Consider the following 20593-nt stretch of genomic DNA (forward strand, 5'->3'; position numbering starts at 1 on the left):
CTATTAGCAGATGATGATACTGCTAGAAACTGTTAATTTAACTGATTTGCTGACTCACTGGTGCAGCTGGCTCATTATGGGTACAAGAGAGCTTGGGTGTTAGCCTGAGCTGGGACCTGAGGGAAGGAATGAAGAAACTGTAAGAGCAGATAGAAAAGGAGTACTTGTGGCACCTTAGAGACTAACCAATTTATTTGAGCATAAGCTTTCGTGAGCTACAATTCGCTTCATTGGATGCATACTGTGGAAAGTGTAGAAGATCTTTTTATATACACACAAAGCATGAAAAAATACCTCCTCCCACCCCACTCTCCTGCTGGTAATAGCTTATCTAAAGTGATCACTCTCCTTACAATGTGTATGATAATCAAGGTGGGCCATTTCCAGCACAAATCCAGGGTTTAACAAGAACGTCTGGGGGGGGGGGGAGTAGGCTCGTTCACCTGCACATCCACCAATGTGATATATGCCATCATGTGCCAGCAATGCCCCTCTGCCATGTACATTGGTCAAACTGGACAGTCTCTACGTAAAAGAATAAATGGACACAAATCAGATGTCAAGAATTATAACATTCATAAACCAGTTGGAGAACACTTCAATCTCTCTGGTCACGCGATTACAGACATGAAAGTTGCTATATTACAACAAAAAAACTTCAAATCCAGACTCCAGCGAGAAACTGTTGAATTGGAATTCATTTGCAAATTGGATACAATGAACTTAGGCTTGAATAGAGACTGGGAGTGGCTAAGTCATTATGCAAGGTAACCTATTTCCCCTTGTTTTTTCCTACCCCCCCCCCCCAGACGTTCTTGTTAAACCCTGGATTTGTGCTGGAAATGGCCCACCTTGATTATCATACACATTGTAAGGAGAGTGGTCACTTTAGATAAGCTATTACCAGCGGGAGAGTGGGTTTGTGTGGGGGAGGGGGAGGGGGAGGGGGAGAAAACCTGGATTTGTGCTGGAAATGGCCCAACTTGATTATCATACACATTGTAAGGAGAGTGATCACTTTAGATAAGCTATTACCAGCAGGAGAGTGGGGTGGGAGGAGGTATTTTTTCATGCTTTGTGTGTATATAAAAAGATCTTCTACACTTTCCACAGTATGCATCCGATGAAGTGAGCTGTAGCTCACGAAAGCTTATGCTAAAATAAATTGGTTAGTCTCTAAGGTGCCACAAGTACTCCTTTTCTTTTTGCGAATACAGACTAACACGGCTGTTACTCTGAAACCTGTAAGAGCAGATACACTTTAGTGTGGAATTTTTAGTTTACTAGTTATTAGTATTTTGAGAATGACCTTTTCAATAATAAATCAGACCTGAAGAGAAGTAACTTGCTTTCACTGAGGGTTTGTCTACACTGCAGTTAGGCACCTGTGGCTAGCCCTTGTCAGCTGGCTCGGGCTGTGGGGCTGTTTAATTGTGGTGTAGACATTTGGGCTTGGACTGCAGCCCAGACTCTAGGACCCTGCAAGGTGGGAGGGTCTTCTGTATCCTGAGCCTGAATGTCTACAGTACAATGAGCAGCTTTGCAGCCTGAGCCAGCTGGCATGGGCTAGCCACAGGTGTCTAATTGTAGTGTAGACATACCCTGAGTGTCTAGGGTTGTTGCAGTGAGGGAAGGATTCCATACATACTCACTGTAACACGTTTGGGTTTTTTTAAACTAGACTTTGCACTTTCTGTAGCTTCTTCTGTCTGAAGATCTCTGATGGGCTGTATGAACAATACAATATCCCTTTGAGGTTGGCATTAATTCTGGAGCCCTGCGAAATGCATTTTGCTGGGAGGATGAAATGGTAAAAATTCTAAACAATCTCTGCTGCACCGGGGAACTGTAGACGGTTATTGGACTGGAGCCAGTGACATCAAAAGTGGATAAGACTCAGGAGAGGAGTGGAATCAGGCAACCCAAAATTCACTCATGGGCCAGAATTCACAGCCCTCTCTTTTGTGTGTGTGTGTGTGTGTGTGTGGGTGGGTGGGTGGGGTAGGGTGTGTGGGGGGAAGCAACAGCTGTGGTCATCCTTCTCACTGGGATATATTCTCTCTCCGATTGGTACAATATTGCCAATCCCAGATGTTCAAAAACCAGGAATTAGATTTCGCCCCTCCCCTACCCCCCAAAAAGGTGAGATTTTTTTTAAACCCATGAGGTGTTTTTTTTTAATTGGGTTAATTTTATTTTACTTACTGGTTTCTGAGTATTTAGGTTCCGTTCCGTTCATACTTTCAGGTTTTTGTCTGCAACAACTATTTTTAAAGAGGGAAGGTCATCTCTGTGTAAACTCAAAAGCTTCTCTCTCTCTTTCACCCCAACAGAAGCTGGTCCAGTAAAAGATATCACCTCACTCACCTTCTCTCTCTAGTATCCTGGGACCAACATGGCTACAACAACACTGCAAACAATGCTTTTTTTCCCCCAGTCAAACATATTTTCATTTCCAGGACCTGGGGCTTTAAGAAAAACAGTAAATATCATGAGATCTGTGATAAAGTCACAAGAGTAGGCAACATTGCATCGTTTTTAATTTTTAAATAATTATTTCTGAGTCTGCATTTTACAAACTATTATCCCTCTCTTTTTCTATTTGCTTTTACAGTTAATTTTGACCACTTTCAAATACTGCGTGCTATTGGGAAAGGGAGTTTTGGAAAGGTAAGAATCAATGTTTAGTAGTTGTTTTTTGGTGGTAAAATCTAGCAGCAGATTTCTTCATACTAATATGATGTGCTCATTCACTCTGGTTAGACTAACAGAGTTGCATTTTTGTAGCATTCTGATCACAATCAAATTAAGCGCAACTTTGGTTGTACATTAAATTAAGTTACTCTGACATTTGCTTAAGTTAATTGTGTAAATATGATTATAATATCTTCCACAGGGCTTATCAGGACTAAGAAATCCACTTCAAAAAAACAAATAAATGAAAGAAGTAGTAGCAGACATCTCAGTTAGGTTGTACAGATAAGAATGATCTTGTTCTGATCCTGATTTATCTATTTTAATATTTAAATTACAAAGATACTTTTACATTGATTCAAATACATGTAAAGTTCTATAAGCTGAAATGTAATTATGGTAGAAAATGTTTCTTTAATTCAATGAGCATGTGCTAGAACAGGGAAAACTAATGACTTGTTTACAAATGAGTATATAATAAAGAAACCGGTAATAACCAAGATTTTAAATTTTCATATGGGTAAATACAAGGCTATGCAGTCAGATGGAGTCATGTTAAGAAAATGTTAGAGAGAGAACATTACTTGAAATGGTAAATTTGAAGCTTGCATATAACTTGGACAGCAGATCAAATAATAATGAGTTTGACTTTGATTCAGGAGATATTTAATTTAAGCATATGCCCACTGTGTTCTTTGGCGCTACTCCCACACTTACGATTAAGTCCATATATGAAATTTTGCAGGATCGGTGGTCTTACATGGGTAATGGTGTATTTCATCCAGCAGAAGCCCAAATCACTTTGCAAGCTGACTTTCAAATTTTTGGCTGTAAATCTTTATTTAGACCAATGAATTTCATGAGAAGTTTTGCCTGAATAAGACTGCAGGAAGGAGTGTCATATGCAAAACTGTATCCAAGTATCCTCTCCCATACCACTGAGGTTCAGCCACCTCTGGGGTGGAACACAGTAACTGTTTACTATCACACAGCACTACTAGAACGTCACATCAAACTGAAACTACAGAGGTCCTTCATGATTCCACTGTCTGGGGTACAGGTTAGATCCAGGATAAGTATTCATAGGTATATCCAAATGATCCTAACCTTTTGACCGGTTCTTGCATTCCTCTCTTTCCCTCAGAGTTGCCCCCTTACCCTGATATGACTGCCTTCCCCAAAAGGCCCTGGCTCTTCATGCCAGATGCAGCTGTTTTGTAAGGGAAGGAAAAACGGAACTCTACAGCCCTCTGAGCTCTTCAGGAGCTAGCTGGTGGATCCATTCTTGTCAGGGCCATGTGGGGCCCATGGCAATGCTACCTAAAAGAGACTGGTTCATGAAGCACTGTTTTTGTAATTCCTGATACGACAGCCTTTTCTGGTGCTGAGTATTTGTTTGGGGTGCAGTTGGCTAGAGTGTTCTCTGAATCTTTTTATCATTTGGATTTAGATTCACAGTCCCCTAGAGCATCCACTGAACAACAGGAAGAAATATACACATGCTGATAATCTTTTAACATAATTTGTTTAATGTACAGTTGTCAGTGCAACAAAATAGTCTTCTGAATAATGTACTCATTTATCCCAAATCAACACAAAAGAGTTCCACTCCATATCCTGTCTCTTCCACAAACAGTAAAAGAAGAAAGCACATGTTAAGATGGCCTGTCCTACAGTATCCACAAGGAGGGCGGGTCAAAAGCACAGCTTCCAAAAAAGTTTTTTCAGCAAATCCCTTTCAGCCCCTACCATCCATTCAGGAATGACTTTGATCCCAACTTTACCTGTCAATCTCCTTCTGGAACCTCCTCATGACGGAAAGCAGCAACAGTGTTGTTGCCTCATCATTTCCTTATTTTGGTAAATTGTGCCTGAACCTATTGTAATACCCTCTCCCCGATTGATGTCCTGTATTTTATTTTGTGCTTGTAGAGCATGGCACTTTTCTTGACTTGCCTTAGGGTCAAGATAGGTGAGGTAATATCTTTTACTGGACCAACCTTTGCTGGTGGAAGGGACAAGCTTTTTGAGCCCTTTCTCAGGACTGGAGAAGGTAACCAGAGCATCTGAGCTAAATACAAGTTGAGACAGAGTGTTAAGCACAAGGGGTTCACGCATGCTAGCAGGCAGTAGGGTGTGTTACAATTTGTTCTAATGAGCCATAAACCCAGTGTCTCTGTTTAAGTCAATGGTTTTTAGGGTCCAGCGGAGTTACAAATTTAAGTTCCCAGACTCATCTTTTGAAGGTATTATGCAGGTTTCCTTGGAGGAAGAGGACTGAGAGGTCATATATGGAGTGATCGATATATGAAAAGTGTTTGCTCATGGGTGATACGGTGTTTTTTGTCTTTTCTTTGTGAGCTCAAGAGCATAGTGACTGTCTGGTTTCACCCACACAGTCGTTGCGGCATTTCATGTACTGGATGAGAGACCCCACATGTGATAGGCATGTGTATGATCCATGGATCTTGAAAGGTGTGTTATGTGGGGGGTGTTGATCATTGTAGCAGTGGAGATATGTTTACAGGTCTTGCATCTGCTGTTCTGGCAGAGTGTGGTGCCGCTTTCAGTTGGTGTGCCTTGGTTTGTGGGGAGCTCACTTCTGTTTGTGAGGGTGGGGGGTTGTTTGCAGGCCAGAAGAGTAGGTTCAGAAAAGATTTCTTCCACTGTGAGGTGGTATGACAAATTGGGAAGTGTGGTGAGTGGTTCCCCCTTGCCTGTTGTAATGGGTTCTCCCAGGGAATTTGGGTGGCCCTTTCCGTGATGTGGTCCATTTATCTGGTAGAGTGCCCTGTTTAGTGAAGGTGGTTTTAAATGTGTTTAGGTGTGTATGCAGACTTTTCTCTTCAGAGCAAATTCTGTGGTACCTGAGTGCCTGGCTGAGAAACTTATTTTTCTAGGGTGTTTCTAGGGTGGCTGCTTGATCTGTGGAGGTAAGTGTGGTGATTCAGGGGCTTCTTGCAGATAGTTGTCTATAGGGTTCCATTGTTGAAGCTGATGCTGGTCTGGGAGTGTTCTAGAAAGAATTTGATGGATGGACAGTGGTTATTCAAGTTATGGTGGAAATCAGAAGGCGTTTAGGTCATCTCTCCAGAGGATGAAAATCTCCATTGATGTAACTCGGGTATATCATTGGTTTCATGGTCCGTTTTTTCCAGAAATCCTTCCTCAAGGTGGCCCATGAAGAGGTTGGAATAATGAGGAACCATCCTAGTACCCATGGCTATTCCCATGGTTTGGACAAAGTGTTTGTTAAATGTGAAGTTGCTGTAGGTGAGTTTGGCAATGCATTTGGGGTGGATTTCAGAGTGCTGTACGTTATCTTGTAAGTATTTGAAGGAGGCAGTAATGCCATCATGGTGAAGGATGTTGGTGTATATGAAGGTGGTATCCATTGTGGCAAGGGTGGTGTTCTCTGGGAGGTTGTTAAAGTTGCAGAGCTTCTTAGAGGAAGCTGGCTTTTTGTGTGGTAAGTGGTTTGAAGATGGTTTATATGAGTCCTATATTCCTTCAGTAAGAGTGCCAGGGCCAGGTATGCTGGGTCTGCCTGTATTCCCTTGTTTGTGTATCTTGTGGAGCGGGTTCATGGGGGATGAGGTTGTAGAGTTTCTCTTGGAGTTGTTTGGGGAAGGATTTGATGGTACCTTTAAATTCTTGTGTAAATTGTGGTTTGGGTCTCCTTTGAGTTCTTTATAGTAGGTTGCGAGAGTTGTCTGTTAGCCTCATTGATGTAGTCATCACAATTACAGACTACAAAGGCGCCTCTTTTGTCTGCTGGTTTGATCGCTATCTGATAGTTGGATTTCATGGGCTGTGTAGCTATCCTATGTCAGTAGTGGAGAGACTGTGATAGATACAATATTTGCTGAGAATATCACTGATTTATTTCCCCTAAAGCAATGGATGTTATGATCCAATGTCTGGCTTTGTCTGCTGGAGGGTATCCAGTCAGATTATTCTTTTTTTTTCTTTTCTTTTCTTTTTCCTTATGACTGTTGATGGGGATGTGATAGTTGTGGGTAGTGGTATCTTTGTTGTGACAGAATTCCTTGAGGTGGTGTCAGCAGAAGAATTCTTCTAGTTCTCCACATGTTAGTATGGTATCAGATTCTGTGGTGGAGCAGAAAACCAGTCTCTTGGAGAGTACAGATACTTCAGTTCCAGTTAGGGGCAGTCTTGATATGTTGATGATGTTGAGGTGTTGTGTATTGTGTGGGGGTCCTGGTGTCATGGTATCTCCCAGAGGTGGTTCCACATTTTATTTTTGTGTTGGATGGCTGTCATCGGCCTTTTTTTTTAGGGTTGTTTTGGGTTTCCTGAATGATCTCCAAGTAGGTTTCCTGTTTATTTTGGGAGGGTTTTTTTTCTTCCAGTTTGTGGGAGCATGTGATAATTTCTTGTTTGAGGAGTTCCCTTCTGGAGTATGTAAGATGGTTCCTCAGTTTTTCTGAGGTCCTTCTGCAGAGCTTTCCCACACACTTAGAATTGTATGTAGTGGTCAGAGGGTTATAGATGGACAGTCCTTTGGGGATGATGATGTGTTTCTTGCATCTGCTCAGGAAGTAGATGTTGCTGTTCAGTCTGGCTTTCTTCATCATGTTGTTAAATTTCCATTTTAAGGAGAGGTGTTTGTTGTTCCCCCTCTTCTGGCCGCCCCAGCCTCTTTTGTCTTGTGACAGCTGTAAGACTTTTTATGACACTCCTAGCTTTATATTTTACTGCTACTGGGATGCAGTGTCTATGTAGATATATCTTAAAATTACAGGGTTGCTACAGCAACCTTAGGCCTCTGCAGGGTTCAGCTGCAGGTGGCAGCTGATATGACAGCCAGGCAAAGACTTTGCACAGCTCAGCATGCTTTTGTGCGCAGTGCTCAAGGTGATTCTCTCCATCAGCTGTCCTTCTCTTCCTCTCTGGAGCTAACTCCCTCAGCAGCTACCCTGTCTCCCTAGAGACAGCCTCAAAAATGAGAAAGCATTTTTCCTGACTTTTGTTGACACCTGAGTGGCAGTTTATCTTCAATATTTGACTGCAATAGTATTTGTTGTATGAGAAGTCACAGGCCACTCAGCAGATAGGAGGATGAGCTCTTGAGACATAAAGACTTGAGAAGTGGTCACCGGACTTTCAAATGACCCTATACCAACATGTACCATTCTCTTAAAGGAGCGGTATCTCTCTTGAGATTGACAGGGCAGATGCAGTCTTGTAACTACAGTAGTAGTTCTTTTACTAGAGAAAGTGAAAAGGTATACCCCAATGGCTGTGAGCAGGATAGGAAGGGGCCATGGATGTGGAGGGGGAGGAAAAAAGGAGTACAATTAGTTTTCCTGAAATAAAAAGGTTTATTTACCCTGCTCTGACAGCTAAGGCTCCAATTCAGCAAAGGATGTGCTTAAATATCAAGTGACCTAAGTTCTGAGCCTGATTTAGGTAGCGATTCACTAAGGTATGCAAGCATATATCTACCTTTAAACAAGTGAGCAGTCTCAGTGGCTTTATCCCTAACTTCCTCTCTGGCTTTGGGTAGCTACTTTCCCAGTTTTCTCCTCTGTACCACAGGGCATTGATATTTCACAGTATCTTGAGATCTCTGGGTGAAGGGAACTTTCAAAGTTCAGGGCACTATACCATTAGTATTTCCTCTAATACCCAAAGCTGGCCAAGTCAGAAATTGCTCAAGAATAGTCCTCCGCTTGGTAGTCAGTATTTCTTTTCCTGGCTTATGACCTGTAAAAGAAGTCCAGCAGGGAACACAATTTAAAAAATCATTCAAACTGCAAATTCCTAAGATAAGTCCAGGTAATGGTTGTTTTATACCCTGTCAAATATTGCAAGTATGTGCTTGCATCTGATCGAACTAGATTTTCTTTTCTTCCTTAATAGAGTTCTGTAAAATGTGAGTCTAATCAAACAAATTACAGTAAACATTATATGTCTGGATATTCAATAAATCAAATATTGACTAGGAATGAAATACTATAATTTTCATTTAGCTTTACTGCAGATGTAACCATGTAGCTGCAGGCTCGCACTGGCAGGATAATTTGAATTCAGGTGCAGGGTCTACTTTCCAGGGATGATATTGTACCAGACTTCTTCAAATTCTCTGTTCAAATTGTCAAGTACATTGAACAGTCTGCAGGATTGGCCCCTATTTTACTAGCTAGGGCAGAAAACATTTGTGGAACCACCACCCCATCAGCAGCCAAACCAAAAAGAACAAAACCCCTCCAAAATACCACCCCACAGCCAGCCAATCAGAGTGGAAAAAAGGCAAAATAAAAAAGCAAAGCAGTGTGGCACTCCCTGGAAATTGGCATCCAGGGTCATTGCCCTGCTTGCCTGCCCTTAGAACAAACCCTGACAATACAACCTCCTTAAATTAAATTTAAATTATGATTTGACTGTACAAACATTTCCTCCTCCTAAGTGTCTCAGGTGTTGAGACATAGGCTGAGGTCTGATGCTTATTGGTGTACATCAGGAATAGTTCTACTGAAGTCAAGGGAGCACCACTGGTGTAACACGGATGTGAGACCAGAATCAGTCCCACAGTCAGGGCCTGCTTTACTGAATAATTGGTAAAGTATTTTCTGATAATCTGCAGTTTATCCAACAGCAACATACTGCACCAGCGCGGAGTAATAATGTTTCTTGACAATATGGCCACAAATATTCTTGAGCTTGAAGTGACATGAGAAGATTCTGGGCTAGATGTTTTGCCTCTGTTCCAGCTGTTTTGTATTGGTCATGCCTTAAAAGGGCAGCTGAGGGTTCCCTGGGTCAGAGAAATTCCTTAGTGGTGTAAAGCCAGGCCTGTAACACCCAGCCCCCCAACCCTTTTCTAAGTTTCTCCAGTCTATGGCCAGGGCCACCTAGCTGAGACCATGGATATTAGTGGCTTGGAGCATGAGGGGACAGATCAGGAGTGGAGGATAGATTCTGTATCCCTATACACATCTACTATCTATTGTCTTAGCAAGTTTGTCCCAGACATGGACAGGAACAACTTAGTTGGGACTAACAGTGTGTGGAGATAGAGTACCTCACCTCTGTTTCCAGTTGTCTCCCCTAGGCAGCTGCTCTGGAGCCCAGCACAGAACACCTGGAATTGCGACTCTCCTGGGTGGATGGGAGACTTAGCCCTGGTCTACACTAGGACTTTAGGTCAAATTTAGCAGCGTTAAATCGATGTAAACGTGCACCCATCCACACGATGAAGCCCTTTTTTTTGACTTAAAGGGCTCTTAAAATCGATTTCCTTACTCCACCCCCGACAAGGGGATTAGCACTTAAATCAGCCTTGCCGGGTCGAATTTGGGGTACTGTGGACACAATTCAACGGTATTGGCCTCCGGGAGCTGTCCCAGAGTGCTCCATTGTGACCGCACTGGACAGCACTCTCAACTCAGATGCACTGGCCAGGTAGACAGGAAAAGAACTGCGAACTTTTGAATCTCATTTTCGGAGACTGCAGGAACTGTGGGATAGCTACCCACGGTGCAACACTCCGGAAGTCGACGCTTGCCTCGGTACTGTGGAAGCACTCCGCTGAGTTAATGCACTTAATGCACTTAGAGCATTTTCTGTGGGGACACACACACTCGAATATATAAAAACGATTTCTAAAAAACCGACTTCTATAAATTCGACCTAATTTCATAGTGTAGACATACCCTTAGTAGGTATATATTCTCCAGCAGGGAAAGTGATTCTCTGCAATCCCCATCATTGGTAGAGGAAGTGTTTGTTTAGGACCACGTGACTAGGTGGGAATACTGCACAGCACAGTGAATTTCTCCTCAGAGTACAGGTAGCAGATTGAAACTGGCTAAGAGACAAGTTCTGCCTTCTTTTTATACAATAAATCCTTTTCCAGACCCCACCTCCATTATACAACCGTGTGAGGGCCAGGTAGAATTGCAGTCCTTGCACTCTGGGGACCTGTTGAGCAAAGGGTGTAAACTGGATCTCAAATTTGTGTAATAGTGTGTGTCCTCCCTTTGCATGTTGGAGAACTCAGAGGCAGAATACAGCTCAGCACTGGACTTTACTCTGGATTGTGCCTCAAACGTTCAATCTAGCTCTGAAGTCATAATCACATCAGTAAAAAGAAAAGCAGTACTTGTGGCACCTTAGAGACTAACCAATTTATTTGAGCATAAGCTTTCGTGAGCTACAGCTCACTTCATCGGATGCAATCACATCAGTTTTACTCTCCAGCGGGCTCTATGGGGAAGGCAACTCTGTATGAATATGGCCCTTGTCAGATTCTGTGACAGCTGCTAGCTTTAAGAGAACAGAATTAGAGGAAACAAATCAGTCTTTAGATTTTATCAGGTGAAAGGGACTATTCCATCTGCCAGTGACAGCAGTTCAGGCATGTAGAAACAACTCTCTGTGGCTAAAAGAAAAGAAGTACTTGTGGCACCTTAGAGACTAACAAATTTATTTGAACATTTTCATAAGGGACATTTTAAAAATAAGCATCACATATCCCAAAACCAAATAGACAAATAGCAGGTGTCACTGATACTGAAGCTGAAGGTACCAACTGTGCAGAACTCTAATTATTGACTTGATATTCACAAGGAAATTCTAAATGGATAATGTTTGTAATGTGAGCACAACAGGTGCAGAATCCCACACTTATGTGCAAATGAGGGAACTGTTCACTTGCCTCCCTCTTTACACATCAGTTAGCCTGTTTCTCTTTACAAATGTTGGATTTGTGTTCCCATTTTTGTTTTTGCACTTGTTGTGGCCCATGTTTCAAAATGTCTCCAAGCATTTAAAAGTATTTAAGCAATACAAACATTCCATGATTTCCAGAAAATATCTTTAGTATTTTAATGAAAATTCTCATTAATCTCAAAAAAAATATTATATGTTGAAAAGTGTGTAGGAACAAGTTGTTATAACAGTGGCTTTTAAATTTCTTTAAAGACACATCTTTACAAGTTACATGTGTATCCGATAATAACAGAGGGTCAGATCCCATCATGAGCACCTCCATATTGCTCAACCCCCTCATCTTCAGTGGGAGCGGAGAGAGTTTAGCACCTTTCAGGAGCAGGTCCTTGTTTTTAAAACACTTTTAACATCAATTTAAACTTTTATAAATATTGTGTTATCTTAATTTCAAATGTTAGAGCAGATTTGAGATGCCGAGTGCATGATCCTATATTGCAATCTTAAGACTGGTTCCTGCCACCTTTAAACTGTAACACCTTACTTTTTGAGCAGTCTCTCAGAAATCTCAACGGGGCCCTTAGACTCGTAATACAACAGAACAGGTAGTTTCTGAGGAAACCGTGCAATCCTGGCCAAGGATTAGAAGGAAAAAAAGTAAGCCAGATGTTCATGTAAATGAATGACTTCTGGGCTTTGGGTGGTGAGCAAAAAATCTATTACTGGTTGATTTACATAGTGCATTGGGAAATTGGTTTGGAACATCTAGCGTTCTATAAGCATTCACTTAATTTCAGACTGGGAATCAAGAATGTCTACTGAAACTCCTGCTTTTTACAATCCTGCAGAGCTTGGACAAGTTTGAACATTTTCCCTCTCTTTCACCTTCCCTCCCCCATTTTTTTTAATGCTCCTATACACATATAGGGAATGGGGGAGAATAATAACAATGGGTGGGTGGGGGGGAGAAAGTAACCGCTTCTGTTGTTGCTGTATTGACATCTTGGCACTGAGCCTGTAGTTCTCCTGAGTTCTTTCGCTAATCATTAGACTTCCATTGGGTATCTCAGAGGGAAAAAAACACTTAACTTTTATTGCGCTCACCGTTATACATCAGTGATAGGTTTAGCCAAATCTTTAGCATCCTTGTTTTCCTTGATAACTAGATAACTTGCCTTCTATCATCAAGAAAGGCAATCAGAAGCTGCATTTATTCACATTGGAAAATGTGACTTTAACTTTATATGTGAACAGAATATAATGCCTTAGGGATTGTTGGGGGTCGGGGATTGATATCTGAGCCTGGTAGCACCACCAAGTGGCAGTGATCTCGGCCATGCCACTCAGTGACAAGAGTCAGTGGGCAGTGGTAGGGGAACCCAGACCCTTCTAGCTCTACCAGATTCCAGCCCTGGACCCTCTGAATAATAGCTCAAATATGCGGCTTAGGGGCAGGCACCTTTATGCCTGTTCCCTGGGACACTTCCTACCCAGCTTTGATTCCTCCATCAGTGCCACTGGTCAGCTTCTGGATTCCCCCTGGAGTTCTCTCTGACTACGTTCAGAGAGTCTTCCTCTATCGACTGCATCCCAGATTCCATGGGGTGAAGGGCCAATGGCAGCTGTCTCAGCTATGTGGAGCCTCAGCCTCAACTGCTCCCCTGTTGTGTCCACCTAGACTGAGCTGAGCTTCTCCATTTTTGAGTCCAGCCTCCAAAGTGAGCATGCCCAGCACATACAGCTGAGCGGGGCCTTCTGGGTCCAGAACTCTTCTTTAATCTAGTCCATCAGTGTGGGGATCATACACTCCATCACAGGACTAGATTAGGTCTGAAGGACACATTCCATAGAAGCTGGCAACCCATTGCTGCACTGCCCCAAAGCTGCCCTGCAAAAGAGCTTTATAGATTTAGTGCCACTACCTTTTCCTTCTTTGAACCTTTCCTCAAGACCCACCTCTGTTGTGATGCCTACAAGAAATCAATCAATTTATGATGTCTTGAAGGGCAGATGGAGTTAGCTGGAACTCACTTTATCTTTAAAAAATTGCAAATATATATACATTGTGTAAATTTGATTCTATTTCTCTTCCTTCCCTTACTCTTTGTGTGTCAGGATTTCTAAGGGCCATATTCTGATCCCCTTACTTGTACCTTACCCCCCAGATATTCCCCTTTAAGTCACTGACGTGTAAAATGCTATTCAATGTGAGTAAAATTGTCAAAATCTGTCCCTTAGATTGTCCTTCCCCCAGAACACTTGCAATGGCTGAGACTGCTGGTGCACTGAACCTGCAGTCCAGAGGGAGGGAGTCCGAAAGTGACTTTAAGCCATCTTTGCACCTTCCAAAACCTTGGCTGCTCTGGAGCACCTGGTATAAGTTAGCCATGGGGAGCCTAAATTATGGCAGCCTACTTGGGCTGCTATATGGGATGCAGCACTGCATGTAATCTTTGCAGGTCTGTCTCTCCTCTGGCCCCAACTCTGACATGCCCTCCTGCCCCCAGAAGACAGACCCTATGCTCGGGCAGGCAAAGGGTACTCAGAAGGCAGCCCTATGGCTGTCTTCAATGGTTCCTGCACTGGGGAAATCCTCCCTTTAGCTGGATACAGGGCTTTTAGAGCCCTTTTATGCTGCTCTGGCCCTTTTTATGTGGCATAAATTGGCTAGAGCATGGGTGACGTTCTCATATAACGTTTTATGCATTTGTACAGTGCTTAGTGGAATGGGACTTGGATTCTGATTGGAACCTGTTCATGCTACTGTAATACAAATACTAAGTTGGAATAACATGGTAAATTCTAGCAAAAAGTATGTTAGAACACTTTCAAGGGGGTGACTTTAAAAAACCCTGCAGGAACATGAGCATTCAGTGGGAAAGCTTCTCAGTCCATCCTTAACCCACATTGTTTTGCGGCTGTATTTAGCATTTGTTGTGAATGTGAGATCACTCACTGCTTTCAGGCCCAGATACATTTTAACCCCACGTTCCAATGTTACCACAAATGGTGTTTCAGAGTGATGGTTCTTAGAAATGCCTACTATTTAAGAATATGGCTGTCAGTCCAGTTTTACCCAGATCAGAGTTAAGCTAGTCTTTGCTTACACTAGATCATCACTTTGCGTTAGTTTGTTTTACTCTTTGAGGCTGTAAAAGAAACCAAAGCAAAGTGATTTATGGCCTGAGACTAGATGATTGCAATGATCTCTTTCAGCGTTAAAATCTTTGATAATCCAGTATGAGCAAGATCATCTTTTCCTTAACAATAATTGGAGAATAGCTCTGATAGTTAAATGACTTTTGTGGCACATTATCTGAGGAAATTATTATGTGCATGTGCTTCTGTGAATGAGGACACTGGACAATCTTTTCGTTAAACCAGTGGTCCCCAAAGTATGGGGTATGCTCTCCTAGAGGGGCATGGCAGGACCTTTGGGGGGGTGTGGTGAGCCTGGGGGTGGGGAGCCCTCCTTGCCCTGAGCTCTGCTCCGGCCCCGCCTCCAGCCACAGTCCCAGCTCCATGCCTGGCCTTGTCCACAGCCTTGGTGGGGCTTCGCTGGGGCTGAGGGTGGGGCTAGGAGTGATGAAGCCACACCTGACTGTGGGCCTGGCTGCTGGCCCCCACTGCAGCCCGGTTGCGACTCCATTCCTGCCTCGGTCCCTGGCCCTGCTCCCGGCCCCGGCCCCATCCCCATCCCTGCAGCCCCAGCTTCGGCCCTCTTACCCTTGTCCACATCGCCACAGCTGCAACCCGCTCCTGACGCAGGGGGAGGGGCAGGGCATGGCATGGACAGGGATAAGGGGAGGGCGCGGTCTTCAATAGTTTGGGGACTGCTGCTTTAAACTAAAGGGGGTAGTGTGGCCTAGTGGACAGAGCACTGGACTGGAACTCAAGAACAGACTGGGTTCTGTTCCTGGCTGTGCCATTAGACTGCTGGATGACTTGGGGCAAGTCACATCACCTCTCTGTGCCTCAGTTCCCCCATTGTAAAATGGACATAATGATATCTCCTTTGTAAAGTACTTTGAAATCTAGGAATGAAAAGTGCTATAGAAAAGCTAAGTTGAGGTCTCACTCAGGATCCTGCTGGTTACCAGCATTTATTCCTCCTCGGAGTCTTAAAGTAATCATCATTATTGAAGAAGGATATTTTTTAAAGTCACAATGTTATATTTTTCTGTGATTCCAAAAGGGTAGTAGCTGTGAAACTTATGTTTTTAACTTTGCTGTCTATTAGGTGTGCATTGTGCAGAAGAGAGACACCAAAAAAATGTATGCCATGAAATACATGAATAAACAAAAGTGCATTGAGAGAGATGAAGTCCGGAATGTCTTTCGGGAGCTACAGATCATGCAGGGCCTTGAGCATCCCTTCCTAGTCAATCTGTGGTAAGCAAACCTTTAAAATTTTATCTGGCTCCTATTGTCTCCTTATTGCTGAATCAATTCAAATTGCTGGGAGTTGAAATCTTGAAAAGATTCTTTGAGACTTTTTTTTAAGCTCATTTAATTTTTTTGGTAGTTTTGCTTCCGTAAATATTTTAAAGGTGCCCCTTTCATGTTGGAATGGTTAAATATAACAATGTGCTTTTACTTTCTGGTGTGTTTTCTTTCTAAATTGCTACAGTAACTGTGTTAAAAAAACTTGGTCTCCCATGGTTTATCATTTCCTGTGACACTAGTTTTGCTAGGAGTTTGATTACAAGATTTTGGTATATTGATATTGTGAATACTTATAAGGATAAAATAGCTCCTTGCTCAAAGCATGTCTCTCGATGCAGATGAAACTAAAGGAAGGAAAAGCTTTTTGTCTAAGGAGAGTTAACTAGGCAGCCCATGAGACTAAAATTCTGGATCAGATGCCATTTATAAATACACACACGCACCCTCCCCCACCCTCCCGAATATGTCAGTGCGCCCTCCCTTCCCTTTCTCATCTTGCCAATGCCAACTACAGTATCTCCAGAAGCTTCTCTCCTTTTTAATGTTGTTAAGGACCATTTTCTACTAGGTGAAATGGCTGTTTTCTCCTCTGGTACATTGTACAACTTCAGCAAATTACTCAGTTATTCTGGATGTTTACTTCATAAGACTGAGAATAATGGATGTTGTGAGCAGCCATTGTTATAATAAAGATAATGATATGACATTTGACTGTAGCTGGGAGTTGCAGTAGTCTGGAAATAAGGAGAATAACAGGTATCATTCAACAGGTGACAAGTGGAAAGTTCAAAAGGAGATGCCTGACTCCAGTGATGATTCAAATATTTTCATAGATGTGGCAGTAGGGAAAGTATTTTGCTATTTGACTTGTCCTAGCTTCATGGGTAACAGAATCTCTATCATTCCCCAAAGTACTCTTCTGTTTTGGAAACAGAAGTAATGGCTGGGAATAGCATTCAAACATCTATCCATCCCTAGGTACGTTCATGACCTTTGTCATTATGGCATTTGAGTGTCCCAGCCTCGCATGGTGGATCTGAGAATTTTTTGTCAAAGAGACAATGAGTAGATCAGATATACCTCTGGTGACTTCATAAACTGTACTGCTTATGTCTGAGGATCCTGGGCAATGGGATGCAAGTTTTTCACCTCTGATCTGAAAATAATCTGGATTAGTTGCTATAGGGATCAAAAGTCATTGCCTTTTCATAGCTCTTCACTTAGTGGGTAGGTTCATGGTCTGCAGGTGTCCACCGGGCAAATAGGCTGCTGTTCATGCTTCGGAGTGTTGCTTTCCTTGGAGCTCCGGTGTTAGCTGCATCATGGGGGAGGGACAGCTCAGTGCTTTGAGCATTGGCCTGCTAAACCCAGGGTTTTGAGTTCAATCCTCAAGGGGCCCATTTAGGGATCTTGGACAAAAATTGGGGATTGGTCCAGCTTTGAGCAGGGGGTTGGATTAGATGACCTCCTGAGGTCCCTTCAAACCCTGATATTCTATGATTCTATGTTGAATCAGCAGACCGCAATGTTAGTCATAAAGAGAGACCACAGGCTTGGTTCAGTGGCAAAGGTGCTCAGCCAAGTTTATCGTTGACAAAGCACAGTACTAGTGCCCTATAGGAGCTGCAGGTACACTAACATATATATACCCATGACAACTTACCAGTTCAATCAGCACACCAGGATGTGTTCCCTAGACTAGTACAAATATGTCTCTCCTATGACTGCTCCTTTTAAACATTGATACAAACAAGTTATGAATTACACTCCAGGTGTTGTTAGTTACCACCTTTATCCTTGTACCTGGTGGTTTGAATGTAACATCCTCATCCATTATCCTGTCATCCCTTATTTACCTTTATGAGAGATCAGTGTGTTCTTGTACCATCTCTTAAGAATGTGTTTACATAGTTACTTGAGAACTCTGTCTGTTTCTGTACCATCCTGTCAGGTCAGGAATGCGCTTACTTGCTTAGCTGACACCCAATATTCCTATTCTAACAAGCCCTACCCTAATTCATAGCCTTGGCTCATACCCTTTAGCCATGCCTAGGGCTCCAGCAAGGCCTACACAGGCTTGCTACAGTTCTTGGCTGTTTTGGCAGAGAGGCCAAAGATTAGCTGACTATATGGACAGCTAACCTACCCTCTCTTGGCTCTCATTTTGCTCATTCTGTGTCTGCATAGGTAAATAATGGAGCGACATCTGATCCACTTGTTGTCAATCAGGCACCTTTCATGAATGCTAAGGGCCAGTGTTTCTTCTGGTATATATGGGCACAAGTGATCCCGATTTAGGACAGAACCATTTTCTTAATTGGGCCATTAGGCCATATAAGCTACAAGAAACTTTAGCAATATTAATAATGGATCAGTCCCAAAGATCAAACATCTGTTGTGAAACAAATTGTATGCCAGGTTTTGATTTCACAACAGTGAGACTGATTTATCACAGAATTTTAATGCCTGACAAATTCCTCTTCTCATTATTTTTCCTTTTCGTGACACAGATTAAAACTGGAAACAGGCAATACCACAAAATGTATTAATTTTCATGACAAGTTTTTATGATAAATAATTAATCTGTTTTTATGACACTCCTGGGACTATAATCTCATGATCTGAGGATTCACATGAAATATATCCTGTGTATATGTTGCCCTAACTGTGCTAGAGACGTTTAATATTATAAAATACTGGAAAATTTCAGGGTCAAAGGAAGACCAGAAAAATCCAAAAAGACCTGCGTGAGAAAAATGTTTGATGATGATCTAAAATTGGCTAATATAGGCACCTTAGATAGATTTTTGTACTCCATGGTGCCCACTACCGCAGTGCCCAAGCACCTCATAATTGTTGAAGTATTTATCCTCTCAACTCTTCTGTGAAGTATGGAAGTGTTATCCCCATTTTACAGTGAGCTACATTGAGGCTAGGTAATTCACCCAGGGTCACAAAGGAAATCTGTGGCAGAGCAGGAACTTGGAACCCAGTCTCCCAAGCACTAGGCTAGTGCCCTAAGCATTGGACCATCCTTCACTGGACCAAGTTTAGTTGGCCTTTGCATAGACAGCATGCTTCCAGAATCCTATTGGATCTCTCAAATTTCAACAATTGCAGGTTTTTGTAGTTTGTTCTCTATTACAAACCTTGTTTGTGTAATGCAGTTCTGTCTGAAGCTCATAAGATATCCTACTCCTTAACTTCAGGTCCTGACCTTTTTGTTTATTGTATTGTGAGGGCACCAATAAAAAACATCTGTATGTCTGTCATAAGAATGTTTTTTTGTTCCAGACTAAAGTGTATACATAGATACAGTCCTCTATTACATCATGGTTATTTAATAAAAAAGTAACAAATTATTAAATAGACTACTGAAAATATGAAAGGAATGTTTCTCCTAAATGTATTTTCTGTGATCTAAGTATTAATATGTCTTAAAATAATGGACTTTTCATTGATCACCTGTGAAATGAGCAATCTGTTCAATACATTATCACTTGCAGTTTGCAGTACTAATCTACATGAAATAAGTTTCCATGTTAGTTACAACTCACATGGCTGATTAGCGGGATTGCCTCTGGGGGGAGTCAATTTTTCACCATACTAATGGGAAAAGTAGATGACAAGAACTAGCATTTCTTTTTTTGGTTTTGGCAGTTTTTAGTTCTTTTGAGCTGAAATTATTTCAATTAGTTATGTTAATTTTATGTTTTTTCACATTGTTGTGTATGTGCCTACAGGCTGCAACAAGTACATTTTACAGATTAGCATATGAATTTTAAAGGATTAATCATCTTAGTGCATGTGTAATACCAACAGACCCCCGGTCATTGGCGGGTGGGATTGAACCTGGGACCTCTAGAGGTAAATGCATGAGCCTCTACTGCATGAACTAACAGCCACATGGTACTTAGCTAAGGCTGTAGCAGACTCATTAATCTCTAAGTGGTCTCGGTGCCACTAGAGGGGATAGAGCACCCCACCCAGGAGGTGTGTGGGTTACATACGCACATGGACTGAGCTGGAATCCATGTGAGCTGTTGTGTTCTTTCTGGCTAGGCACATTTGGGAATAGTCTGTCTGTCTAGACACCATGCCCCGTTGTCATAGTATCTGAGCTTCTAAAGGCAACATGTTGTTGAAACTAATGTGATATCTTGAAAGTATGTTTAATTATTGTGGCTTGAAATAGGTTTTGCTCTGGGCTTCCGAAAACTGAAGAGCAGTGAAGGCTGTTAACTAGCTTTGTAGATTGGCTAAGTTAGAATTGTGTGGAGAATGAAGGTTCCGTTTTGCAAAGGATTTTGAGATTTCAAAATCAGGTTTTGTTCCAAATCCGAACAAATTCCCCACCAAGGAAAATTCTGAACATTTTTTGTTTTGTGTTGATCGATATGTTTTGCTTTGTTTTGATTTAGACTTATTTTATATTATGTTATAAAACAAAATGCAGTAAAAAAAAATTGAAAATGACAAGTCATTTCCAAATAAAAAATCAAAACGTTTCATTGGAACTTCCTCCCCAGTTTTCTTCCAAATTGAAATTCCAGTGACATCAACCCAATTTTGCAAAACGTTTTGGTGGAACTCAGTATTCTGACAGAATGTGGTTCTGTCAATGTTTCTCCAACCAACTCTATATGAAATCCTAATGGGAGTTTTACTATTGACTTCAGTGGGGCCAGGATTTCACCCACAATGTCTATACTCCACACAGCATGGACTCTTTAAAGCTGGCTGGTTTGCAAGGTTAATC

General features: G+C 42.1%; 1 protein-coding gene across 2 annotated transcripts in view; it reads left to right on the forward strand.

Moving 5' to 3' along the window:
• STK32B (serine/threonine kinase 32B) overlaps positions 1-20593 on the forward strand; it is a 263300-nt gene that overhangs the window by 36689 nt on the left and 206018 nt on the right. Inside the window, exons 2-3 of one of the 2 annotated variants that reach the window (XM_074951701.1) lie at positions 2615-2670; positions 15629-15780. In XM_074951701.1, coding sequence (XP_074807802.1) covers positions 2615-2670; positions 15629-15780 — 208 coding nt within the window. The remainder of the gene's footprint in view (positions 1-2614; positions 2671-15628; positions 15781-20593) is intronic. The other variant, XM_074951702.1, reaches the window with a different exon arrangement.

This window comes from Natator depressus, chromosome 4 (genome assembly GCF_965152275.1).
Source record: "Natator depressus isolate rNatDep1 chromosome 4, rNatDep2.hap1, whole genome shotgun sequence".
In the NCBI taxonomy this organism is placed as follows: Eukaryota; Metazoa; Chordata; order Testudines; family Cheloniidae; genus Natator; species Natator depressus.